Source organism: Lycorma delicatula, chromosome 8, assembly GCF_047948215.1.
Source record: "Lycorma delicatula isolate Av1 chromosome 8, ASM4794821v1, whole genome shotgun sequence".
Classification (NCBI taxonomy): domain Eukaryota; kingdom Metazoa; phylum Arthropoda; class Insecta; order Hemiptera; family Fulgoridae; genus Lycorma; species Lycorma delicatula.
Window position 1 is genome coordinate 26,092,829 of NC_134462.1, and position 13,530 is coordinate 26,106,358.

Genomic DNA, 13,530 nt, shown 5'->3' on the forward strand with positions numbered 1-13,530 from the left:
TTCAATTTTACTCAATACGAAATTGGTTGTTTACTCAATACTACATGTTTAGCATACGACAAGCACCATCTTCTTACAATTTCAGCAAACATTTGGTCGTCCCCTACCGTAAGGGTTGGTTATATCAAAAGTTGTTTAAGACAAAAGTTGTAGATAATGTTTAAAGAACAAACGACCACTTTAAACCGATTCGATATTGTACCTATAAAGGGAGGTATGATCTATTTTTTCTTCGAAACCCCATTTTTTACCCCCCCTCCCCAGAGCCAATGGTTGATCTCAATGGTGATATCAAAAAACTTAACTTAGATAAGTTTTAGGCCCTTAAACAATTTTAAACAATTCGATATTTCACTTAATAAGAAAGTTATAGCTATACTTTGTTTATTCGAAAAAGCTCCCCATTTCCTCTCCAATGGTCCGATTTTGCTCATTAATGAACTCGACCGAGATTTTGGGTCGTTATATTTTACGTATAAATTTGAAAGTGATTGTCGCAAAATTACGGCTGTTATCGTGTCCACAAGAAAGTGAAATATATATAAAAAATGTTGTAATTTTACGGAAGGCGAATCATGGTACCCATTACAATAGGTAGCTTTCTTTTGAAATCTACCTCAAAATGTAGGTAAATATTTTTCCTAATCTTCCTGTAATACGGAATTTTGTTTCTATAGGTAATAACATTTCTGGGGGTAAAAAATGTTTAATTTTAAGAATATAAAAAAATCCAAAGTAAAATCATCTTCATTCCAGTGAAGATTGTTATATTTAAGTCAATCAGTCGAATAATTTCTGTAATATATTGAATTCAATTCTTCATAATCATTTTTGAAATATGAAGGTTGCTGAAATACATTTCAATTTTGAAATAAATAGAATCGATCTTTTAGAGTTTAATTATAGATTAAATTATTTTTTTACATGGTAGGTAAGATGTTTACTGTTATAGTTTCAAACTTTTTTAAAAAAAAAATAAAATGAAAATTCTGTTTTTATTTTTTTGTGCGTTTTAAAAACTGTCTGCTAGTCAGAATGGAAAACTGAAGAATTTTTAATTTAAAGGAAAATAAAAGTTAACAGAGTTTAAACGGTATAAAAAATGTTATAAGTGTTTAATTTATTTCTAAAAGTTATTCATACAAATGTTATAATTCTATACATTTACTTTTGAACAGTATAATTTTCACCTAGTACTATAACTCTTTCATAAAACCACGTCGTACACAAACAAGAAATCTGGGTGCATTCATCGGTACAAATCGCAACTTTATCTGTCAGTACTACTAATATTGATTTGATATCAGATCCTAATATTTGATATGATACGCATGAGATTTACAAAAACAGTACAGGACATTTACACAAAAAGTACAGGACAGAACTACTAAATCTAGTTTTACACTTTGCATTTAACAAGTAGTTATCATACTACAGACAAATTATCATTAATAATAACAAAAAAATTTTGCTTACTCATCGTGTGGAATGATACTGATGCAAATTCATAATATCCATTAATAAAATTTGATAAATAATAGTAAACCAGTGGTTCCCAAACTCTTCCGAATCACAGCGCCCTTTTTCAATTAAAATTTTTCCACGGGCCCTACCATAAGTAAAAAAATGACTACTCGTAACAGATAAAAATAAATAAAACTTGTGTATCTTCATTACTTTTTTTTACTTTATTAACATTAAATTAATAATTATAGGGTGCCCCTGTGAATAGGGTGCTCCGCGGCTCCCTGGAGCGCCGCAGCGCACACTGTAGTTAACTATGACTAGTTTATACATCAACTGAAAGAAGTCAAAACTCTAAAGTAATTTTTTTTAAATTGTAATACTTTCCTGGCATCGGTTACTTCTTCTTATGTAGTGGAAAAATAATAACATATATTTATACATAACTGAAAAAGAATCTAAAATTTCTTTTTTGATACTAAGATTTCTTTTATGATGAATTTTTAAAATTATGTTAAAATAAACCAAAAAGGACTTCAAAAAATCTGTATTTTTTACTTTTTCTGCTCCCCTCCAAAATGATCTTACAAGAAATTTTTTTTGATTTTATACATTTACTATGTTAAATGGAAGAAAACAGAAAAAATTCCACTAAAAAGTGGACAACTAATAAAAAATTACCTAAGATTCTTTTTATGGAGGGGAGGATGAATTACGATGAAATTTTATTGTAATATTACCACTAAAATTTTATCACTTAATAGTATTAAAATTTTAAATAAACCCCAAAAAGTTTCAAAAAATTAATATTTTTAACTTTGATTGGCTTGCCCCTTAATATTGCCCTTAAAGTATTTTTTTTTTTATTACTTGCACTATCACTATACCCCGGAAAAGTTTTAAAAAATTTGATTAAAAACATGCAATAAATAAAAATATATTTTTTTAATTTTTGAACAAAATATTTTTTAATTTTGGGACAATTTTTTTAAAAAAGATGGTTAAGATGCAGGCATGTAATGCCTGCATATAAGCTTAATATAAAGTGCGATAATGTTAACAAAATTTTGAAAATATTGACCCCCCAAAATCTCCCATCCCCTTCTCCTGGAGATATTGATCCCAAAATTTTACCAACAAATTGCCCCATATACACGAATGTCTGTATAAAATTTCATCAAAATCGGTTCATCCAGTCACGTTATTAAGCTTCAAACACGCCAATGCAAGTACATAAGTACTAACATTACCCCCATCTTTATTTTTGCTTTTTTGGTGTCCTTGGTTCATGTCCCATTTTTTGATTAATTGCCACGCCAGGAAGTAAAGATCATTCAATTTAAATATAATAAACTTACTTTCTACGCGAATGGAAGCTAGCGTACGTAAAACTTTTTCCTTCATATTCACCAAAAAATCTGGAATCTTGTAACTGAATGCGGTTTATTTCATTCCCAGAACATCTTCCATATAGTCTATGACATTCTTCAGAAGATGTCTGACCCTCTCTGAAATAAGTACAATTAAACATACAAACCCAGAGAAAGTAGTATCTACAAGTTTTGTTAAATCAATAAATACCTGAAATAAAATTTATTATGCTTAAAACAATTTATTTTTAATAAAATATGACATTGTTAACCAAATTGGAATGTATTTTAGTGAGGAGGATTATATGAATGAGACAGTACCTGAAAAAATGTCACATCCTTGCTATGAATTGAACCCAAGACCGATTTTAAAGTCAACTAATGATTGATTGTCCACATTCCAATGGTTTGGGATTCCCAGTCAAAGCTTTTGGGTCAGGATTTTTAAGAAACTATGATAAATTTTTTTCAAAATTTCACAGAATGAATATAGAAAATAAAAATATTAACTGTAAAATAAAATATCTAATTTTGGTAATTTTTCTTAATTTTACTGAGAATTAATTCAGTAAGTACAGAAGATTTCCTGTAACTGTTGAAATCTCCTTAGAAATGCCATTTAATAATAGCTCTTTTCATTTTATCTGAATTAACTGAATATTATCAGAGATACTTGCATATAGATACCGTGTAGTAATCAGGGGAGAGAGGAAAGGTAATAAGCTAATTTGTGTACTATAGAAGTCTCTTTGCATCACATCCATCTTGTCAATTTGGGGCTCGTAGTAGCCGGATCCCATATACATATAGTGGAGTATACCTGAAATGTTTTACACCTCTGGTTCACTAGGATAATAGGTGTTACATATTATTTATTATTAATAATAAAATGGTGGTGAGAAGGTAGTATCGAAGAACTATTAGCATTAAAACCTACCTGGTTTTCCCAAATGTGTTAAAACTTTTAATAGTTTATTGTTTTTATTTACACTTTCCTCATTGGAGGACAGACATCATCTTCATTCCACTCATAGAGATGAGTTAAACAGTAAATAAAAATCAGCAGATAATTATTCTTATTCTTAATATTTTAGTTTATTTTTGGGATATGCAATACTCGCAAGATTCTTTTGCTTCATTATGTTTTGATATCGATCATTTTCATTTAACTAGTTTTATGCATTTTCTATTACTTTTTTGTGGACTAATTTTTTCTAAATTTTGCTTCCTCAGTGGAATGTTAAATACTGCAATACTTATCTTGATTTTTATCTTCTATTCATTTCATTCATATTGTTTTTATAATCATCACATTTTTTAATAGTCAATAATTCTTATGACTAATTTTTGTTGAATCGAGCTTCTTAAAATATAAAAAGAATTATTTGTATTTTTGAAGAACAATATTATCTTATAATGTCTATCAAGTACCATTAACAATGTGGATTTTGCTCTTACAAAATTCTTACTGAATAATATTTAAATACGTATAAAATGTCAAAGGTGGTTTTACAAAAAAATTAGCGTAAAAAATTTCTTAAGTGTATCATTTCAGTTTATACATTTTTGGATTGAAATATTCACATCTATTAATATATTTGTGAATGTTTATGCACTATTCATAGTATCTTCTTTAACATGATTTGTAATAATACTTTTTCCAAATGGAAAAATGGAGCTTATTATTAACACATATAAAAAGTATATTATCTTAAATTTAATAAGAATTTAACTTTGTAGAAGCACTAAAAAAGGGTCATAAAGTAATAAAAAAAAACATTGTAAGCAGTAACATACAATGAGATAAAATGACCTGCAAAAGAAATTATGCTAATGAGTTGTGTAAAGATGATATCAAAAGGGAGAATCAAGAGGTAAATATTAAAAATTAAAAAACATAACCGACAAAAAAAATCATTGCCGACAAACATTGCTCTTTAATGTAGGATAATTAACAATATAGGATAATTAAAGAGTATGCAGGTGACAATTTTGTATATATTGTATATTTTTTCTACTTTGTTAAATTTATTTAAACATATATACATCAGCAGTTGAACTCCTACAGTGGAACAAATATATATATATTTGTATGTATATACATACATATATATACCTTAAATGCATTACACTCCTTTTTTGGGCAGTCATGTAAAAACACTAGTAAGGCAACAAATTCACACGTATGAGATACAAGATTTCCAAATCATTAAAAATAAAGCGCGAGATGTGAGTTATTCAAAAACAACCCATTCATCTGACAGACTTTTTTTTAAATTTATTTAACACACACACACATATATATATATATATATATATATATACATAATATGTTTAATAATATATAAATATTATTTATACACTAAGTCACTCCTGGTAACATAAGGATTCCAACAGTGGGTCATATATGGGTCCAATGAGCTGGTATGGTGGAGCAAATGTACATACATACATATACATACACCCTAAATACATTCCTTTTTGGGCAGTTTTGTAAAAAGCTCTAGATTAGTGTAAAAAATCAATCGCATAAAAAAAAGGAAGAAAAGCTGTAATAAAAAAAAACTGTGCCAAAAATAAATATATGATAAGTATGTGCAGATCGTATATAAAGTAAGTCTCCTATTTTTTTCTACAATTGTTAATTTATATTATTTTGACCGATGCCATATCTACAAAAAATACTGGACAAAAATACTGTTTTTTATGCGATTTTAAAATTTTTGGCCTTCCTCTTGTTTCTGAATAGATGCAACATTATTCAAGGTTCCTACTTTTGAAAAAAAGGGAAGGAAATTGCTTTAATATGTTCTGTATGTATGATAAAACATAGAGTATGTGTTCACTGAAAGTAGATTCTTGTGGTAGTATAGAGATCACAATGAAATTAAGAACAAACAATGAAAAATGTACTAAGTTTAAATAACTACTTACAGCTTTCACAAATGTAAGCAACTTATCAATTACTGTAACATTATCATCCAGAATACCACCATGTTCTTTGTGTCGTAGTTTAAAGGCAATGGTTTTAAATAATTTTAATAATATCAGCATTAAAAATAGCTGTGAGAAATATAGAACCAGAAATTTAATCTTTTGACTTGAATTTCTGATCTAAATGGAATATGTCACACTATATCAATACAGTTAGACAGACATAACTTCTTTAAAAAAAAATCTTACTTTTTACATATATTTTGTTGACTGTCTTTTCAAACATTTTGATGAATATCTGTTTCACTTTTATAAATTAACTGAGTTATATGTAGTGGATCCATTATTGAGTTAATAAAAAAAGTGGTTGAATATACTAACTATTTTGTTGTATTCTACAGTTTCCATCTAAAAACTATGCTTTAATGAGCAAAAATTATGCTATATTTAGCAGAGTAAATTAATTATCTCATGTGTATCATTGAAACCAATAACACATATTTAAAATTATTGGTTTACAAAATATCATGACCTCAGTCATTTTTATAGATTTAAAGAGTATCAGTTAGTCAATCAACTGGAACTCTACACATTGTGGATTCATAAATAAATATTAGTAATACAAATATTTCAGTAAACATTAAAAAAATAATAAAATATTAAAAGTATAATATTATTAACTGATAATACAAAGCAGTTGTTGACAAAATTAGACTAAAATGATTCAAAAATACTATTAGTTTTATGAATTAATTTTTCCTCACTGGAATGAGAATTCAGTTTTTAGTAATTCAGCATTATTCTTTAAATATTATTTACAAATAAAATAACTGAAAAAAAAAATGAACTTACTGTCCTCTTGAGGTATGTAATAAAAGTGTAACAAGGGAGAGGCACCAGGACATGTGCAGTTGTTTGCTAGCAAGGCATACTTCAATTCATCTTCACATACAATGTGCTCAGCAAATTTAACATGTAGTTTATTCTCGGGACGGAAGATCTGAACATACTGTGGCACACAAGGTGCAAAATCTTTCACAGCCCATGATCTCAATATCGTGTGCTCATCCTGTGCAGTGAAAGAAAAATAAAAATATTAATACATAATAATTGTAGAAAAATTACCTGTAAAGTGCTACATATCAATAAAATAGTGAGGAACATCAATGAATAGTTTTAATTAGATGGTATTATTTTAATTTCAGAAAGACGTCTTGATGAGCTCTGTAATGTGAAACCTTGAAGCACTTATCGGGTATACTGATACCATCAATCTATTATTGTTTAATAAAAGTTTAGTTTTCATATTATGAATAAAAAATACTACTTGAGACTTTTAAAAATTAAATATTTTTTAGTGCGTTATAGATTCGGATTTTATGAACAATATTCAGCAAACAACCAACTTGTGTAGAAATGAGTATAGAAATCAGTATCAATAAGAATATATTTTGAAAAGGAAGATTGTGATAAATAATTTCACTGATGGAGTAACAGATTAGCATTTAAAAGCTGATAAAAGAAAATGTATTCATATTGGAACAATTTGATTATAAGTACAAAAAAAAAATTATATGTACAAGTAATTTTTAATTTATTCCTTTTAAAGTAAATAAGAACATATTACTTATAAAAGTAACATAGCTGTAAGAAAAGAGCACCGATCGTATGTACTAAACACAAAAGAAAACAGTTTCCATGAATTTCAAATTTTCAAACCGACATTTTTTATCCTTTATCAAAAATTGTAACGATGAATCTTACATTTAATTCTGCAAGTTTGTCTGTTTATTTGCAACAGCCTCACATGAGAACCAACTGATCAATCCCTTTCAAATTTGCAGGATACATTTGTGTTATCCCCGGGAAGGTTTTAAGACATAGTTGAGGCCCTAGCTCCCACGGGTGAAGTTGTGAATTAAAGATATTCATAAAAGAGAAAAAAATTAATCCTTTTACTTCATTATTAAATTCCTGTCATTTTGACAACAGAAACAGGTTATGGAGTTTTTCTCACCAAAAGTCTGTGTACCATAGTTAATATTATTATGTCTGTTTATTTCTTTTTCAGGTTTCTATAAAACCTGAATACTTTTAGTATTATTCTCACAATACTGAGAGTAACAAACAATGCAGGGGGGTCTGAGGGCAGAGCCCCTGGTCAGACAGGAATGGCAAAAATGAATCTGTGGCCCTGGGTTCAGCCATATGACCCCTGGAGGCCCCAGGACTCACCTGGGCCAACATGGGTCCTAAAGGTCCAGGTTTAATGGCTAGACAGTCAGGCAAGCAAAGCAAGTCCCAACTGTCAACCTTATCATATTATTTATGAAAATAAGAATTTCCATGGTAACAGATATAAACTATTTTTTAAACAATCTTTAATAAACATTAATGTATCAGTAATTTATGTAGTGCTACATAACTAGCACCAGAATTCACATAAGGAAATGTTATATTGCAAATTAATATTTCCAAACATTTAAAATTAAAATTCTGACATGTTGGTGTGCATATTATAGTGTTAAAACTAAAAAGCAATTTGACAATCGAGAGAATTTTCTGCTTATTCTTTAACTTGAATTCGTTCAATGTATATAAATTATTTTGGTGATGTTTGAACAAATACTGAAATATAAAACGTACGTATTTTATTATTTTCTTTAATGTGATGAATAATTCCAGTACTACCTGCAAGATTATGATGGCAGTATTTCTGTTATTATTAAACTGTGTTTTAACTCAAACTTAAAGTCACAAATTTTTTTTAATACAAATTTAGTAAAAAAAACTTTTTTCTTCATATTTTGTTTCAATTCTCAGCAAGGGACTGACTTTATTTTATTCATCACATCATCTAATTTAGTTACTTCATCGTGGTAAGATTGTAAATCTACATAGAGTTTTATATAACAGAAAAGTTATAGTTAGCTAACTACTTTTACAGTTAAATTTGTACATATTCTTAAATAAAATTTAAGAACATGTGTTACCTATATAAGGATTGAGGAAGAGATAAAAAAAATAATAAAGTAAACTTCAAAACTGAATAAGTACAACAGTTCTGTGAGCGTATTACAATTTTAATTCAAAAATGACTGATGAACACCACATGTAATATTGTATTTACCTCCAAGTTTTAATGACTAGTTCCAAATTTAAATTTATTTCTATATTTTCTACAAAAATAAGAGTAAAGTAGTTTTTACAACAAAAATTTCTTTATAAGCTTTAGGTAATGTGATAATTTCTCAACAGTCATTTTTTGTTCAACTTATTACTGTTTTACATAATATATTTTAACAGTTGTGTTTTTAACAAAAACTAAAAATCTTAATTTCACTTAATGAAATATTTACTTATCCAATGTATAAGTATATAATCAAATTACCAGATGGTTTATTTTTATAAAATTAACCCTCCCAACTATCAGAAATGTTTTTTTAATTTGTAAGCATATAACCCTGAGACAAGGAATGCTCGTTGTTTATATCCTTCACTTAGACCATGCGATTAAATGGAAGTGAAAAATTGATAGTGGGGAAATGAGAGGAAGACAGAGTGGTTGCAATGAAAATATAATACAGAAAAGTGAACACAAAAGAACATATTTATTCAAAGAAAGTCAAAACAAAAAAAAAAAAATACACATTTTGATGATTTTAAGAAACATAGGTGTTATTAAAGAGACGGAAAGGTTTTGGAAGAAACAGGGGAATAACTAGAACACCAAACCAAATTTTTATGACAATGCTGAACTGTAATTGCTTCAAAAAAATTTTATTTCAACTAGTTTTTAGTAAAAATAAGTTGTAAGCAAGTAAGTGAAGAATAATAAGTATGATATATGCTGAAATGAAATGTTGAAAAAATGAAGTGTATAAAAGCTAGTAAAATATAATGAATAAAATTACTAGAATATGATAAAAAAAAGGTGTAGCTAAATACTTTGTAAATGCAGAAATTGTATTCCTTGAAAACAGTTCATAACATGTTTTGGTAACATCTTAATATGTTATACCTTTTATTAGCTTTTCAACACCAACCCGAACTCAAGTGGTATAGAAGTTAAATATTACGAAAGGAAAATATATACCCAAATTATAAAAGAAAAATATATACCCATAAAGCAATAATTTTTAAAATATATTATTAGATTATGGAGAAAAATGATGCTTGAAAGAGCCTAGAGATTAATCTTGTCTCCTAGACACTCCTAAATGTTAATTATTTTGTAGAATATGCTATTTTTGTATATGTACCTAGAGGCTATTAAAAAAAAAATCCTTTATCTAAAGTCCTTAACATCATTACTGGCTGGCTGTCTTTTTAAAATACTCGTTAAAGAAGCTTTATGGTGATGAAATGCTACGCTAAGTATTCTTCAGGCACAATCCAGGCAGTTAAGACTGCAAAATACCTCAGGTTATGGTTGGGCCACAGGAGGTCTTTCACGTTTCATGTCCAGGAAGTTTGGGTAAAAGCCAAACAAGTCGTCCAAAGCCTGAACAGATTGCTGAGAACTATGACTGGGGTGTGGGCCTCTAAACGGAGATTGTATTCCCACATAGTAAATTCCATTTTACTGTATGGTGTACTAGTATGGTACAGAGATTTGAGGATAGCTCTGAGAATTCATGGTCACCGAGGTGTTTCCGCTGCAGCGAAAACCCCGCTCATGGCTGATTCCTGGGTGAAAGTAGTCAAAGGTACGAGTAAAGAGGAGGCACATTGTGAGCTAGGAGTGGCAGATAAGGTGGACTGTTTCACATAAAAGTGAATGGACGAGACGATTAAATATGCGAGATTGTGCCATGGATCAGGAGGGAATTCGATGAGCTAAATCACTGGCTCACACAGTTCCTGACTGGCCATGGCTCCTTCAGAGCGTACTTGTTTGCGAGACAACACAGAGCAGATAGTCCAGAGTGTCCGTACTGCAGTGAAAGAGAAAGAGCAAAACATCATCTTTTCCTGTAGTAGACAGGAGAAGAAAAGATGATAGTGCGCAGCATAATAACACAAATTAATCTTGACAATGTGATTAATATAATGCTAATGGGAAGTGACCAATTTGCAGCCGTGGCTAATTTTGTCTGATGAGTGTTACAACAGAAAGAAAATGATGAAGCAAGGAGAGTTAGACAAGTGAGTTGAATACACAACGAAGCCCTGGCAGCCAGGTCGGATGTTGCAAGGGGGTGAAAGACAGCCCCTCGTGGAGTTGCCCCTCATCTGTGTTTACATGGATGGGTGTTAGTGATAAAACGGTGGGACTCCCGTAGCCTCTGAGCAAGAAGTGAGTGATACCAATGTCCAAAAGGAAGGTAGACAGGATGTAGTATGTGAATACTAGCCAAAGTGAGTAGAGTCGGTAAGTCATTATGTTATCTAGTTATTGATTAAACTATATAGTTAATTAGTTGAAGCAGTGAACTAAAACAGTCTGAAAAGAAACAGCCCAGAAGTAGCTGACAGAGGTATCAAGAGTCATTTTGGGGGGGTGTGGGTTGAGGGACAGCTTTCATTGGAGTCCACCGTCTGTTCGTGCTTGTCACCTTCAGAGTTGTGATATACTTAATTGCAAAAATGGCTCTGGGTAGAAAGGAACGGTGAAACCGGAGTTTTAGTTGGTAGGGTGCGGGCACACATACGCTCTATAACATCTAGTCGAATGCGAGTCTGCCACTGATATACTTAATTGCAAAACTGGCTCTGGGTAGAAAGGAACGGTGAAACCGGAGTTTTAGTTGGTAGGGTGCGGGCACACATACGCTCTATAACATCTAGTCGAATGCGAGTCTGCCACTCTCCCACCTTGTGGGGGTACATAGATGATATCCCTCCACAACATCGATAACCCTAAAATTAAATTAAAACATTTCAAATTGTTCATTATTTATTGTTACTACTTATTTCTATGTAAGTATTATATATTCATACAGACAGGTATACATTTGATTATCAGAGCACATAACACAGTATCTTAGCATATAAAAATATTGTTTTTAAACTACCATGAAAAAACCATGAGGTATGAAATTATAAAATGCAGAGTAGTTCTTGAAAAAAAAAACTTAATTATTTGTAATAATCAAGTTTTACTAAATAAAAACACGTCATTTTATAGATTTTAGGTTGTGAAATACTGAATAACTAGATGGTATGAACCAAAAAAAATCTGGAGAAACTGCAGTCAGTATAGATCATATTATTTTTTTTATTAAAAATATGAACTTTGTCACACAAATAATAGTCAGCACACACCAAACGACTGAATAAACATAAATTAATACTTATTTACACTAGCGGATGTCCTATTTAATAACACGAGTACAAATTCTAAAATCTGTTCAATACACGTTCATTTGTCTAGTCTAGACTTTCTTAGCAGAAAGAACTTATTGAATTTTTTTTTGATGATTAATTCCTCTTACAAGCTTCGAAATTTGTGAATTGAAATATGAAATATAAGTAAGTTTGGTAGCATATGAAAAATGCCATGCCTCAGCGGTTGAATTCAAACCTATCTGATACTGAACTACAATTTGGTATCACAAAATTATCTTTTAACTTTTCCTTCATTTTTTTAATTTTTTCTGCTACTTGAACAAGAAAAAATGCAGACATTTAACTTTGGTGATCTTCTGCAGATGGTTTATTAAATATGGCTTCAGCTATTGATATTTATTCTTATTTCATACAGCCAACTTCCGAATGATTTTTCCCTGAGATGTTTCGGTATTGTGAAAACAGCCTGTAAGGAATGAACCACACACCTTCTCATGTAGAACCCTGTTTACTGTTACTGGCAGAGCTTGCTCTTGCCAATTAAGTCAACAATTTACTTACTTTTTTTTTCTAAATTACAATACCTGTTTCAGTTTATAATTGTATTAGTTTGTGCTAGTAGTTTTCTAAGAATGATTAGCGTTAAATTAAGAGTGACAAAACAACATTTTAAGGCACTCTGTCTTGACAAATAAAAAAAATAAAATTTATATAAAGCCACAATAAACTAATTAATAGAGAATGCAAAAAACTATAAATAGAGGATTTTAAATAAAACTTGATATTAATAAATCTGATAGCTAACATAAATTAAAATTATATTCTAGCATCAACCTTGCAATTTATTTAATAATCTCAATTCTGTCTTTCTCTTTAGACATTAATGGACACTGTCAGTCTATGATAAGGAAGATAATATTAAGCTGAATGTTAAGATGGAGTTAGATATTCTTATATAATGTTCATCAGCTTATAATATGCTATAATACAGCAGAGATCTCATAAATGTAAAGAGTAGTACAGGTTCATCATTGGACAAATCTTAGATAGACCATAGCCATTAGATTACTATCAGTTATTTATACATTCTTAAGAATGTATACAATCGTATACAATATGTAATTAAGTAGTATTAAAAAATAATTTTTTTTCAAAAAATTAATTTCATGTATGAAAAGATTTTTAATCTAATTTTTGGAGTGAAGCTTGATTTCAGATAGCAAACTGGAGTAAGCAAAATATGATGAGTACTATGTGAATTTCTTTACTTTACTAAGAATATAATTTTTATTGAAGAAATATATAACATACTTTTACTTTCTAAACTGCCCGTATTACTTCAAATTAACATCTAATACAAGGTTTCTGTGAATAAAGTAATGAGACTAAGTTTTTTGGCAGCCAAAGTGGCAACACTGTAAAGTTACTAGTAAACATATTGTTTGCTGTTCCTAGTATTGTTTATTGTTAC

General features: G+C 29.6%; 1 protein-coding gene across 3 annotated transcripts in view; it reads right to left on the minus strand.

Annotated features, from left to right (window-relative positions):
• LOC142329149 (uncharacterized) overlaps nucleotides 1-13,530 on the minus strand; it is a 177,264-nt gene that overhangs the window by 130,356 nt on the left and 33,378 nt on the right. For all 3 annotated transcript variants that reach the window (XM_075373491.1, XM_075373490.1, XM_075373492.1), the window contains one exon: nucleotides 6,621-6,837. In XM_075373491.1, coding sequence (XP_075229606.1) covers nucleotides 6,621-6,837 — 217 coding nt within the window. The remainder of the gene's footprint in view (nucleotides 1-6,620; nucleotides 6,838-13,530) is intronic.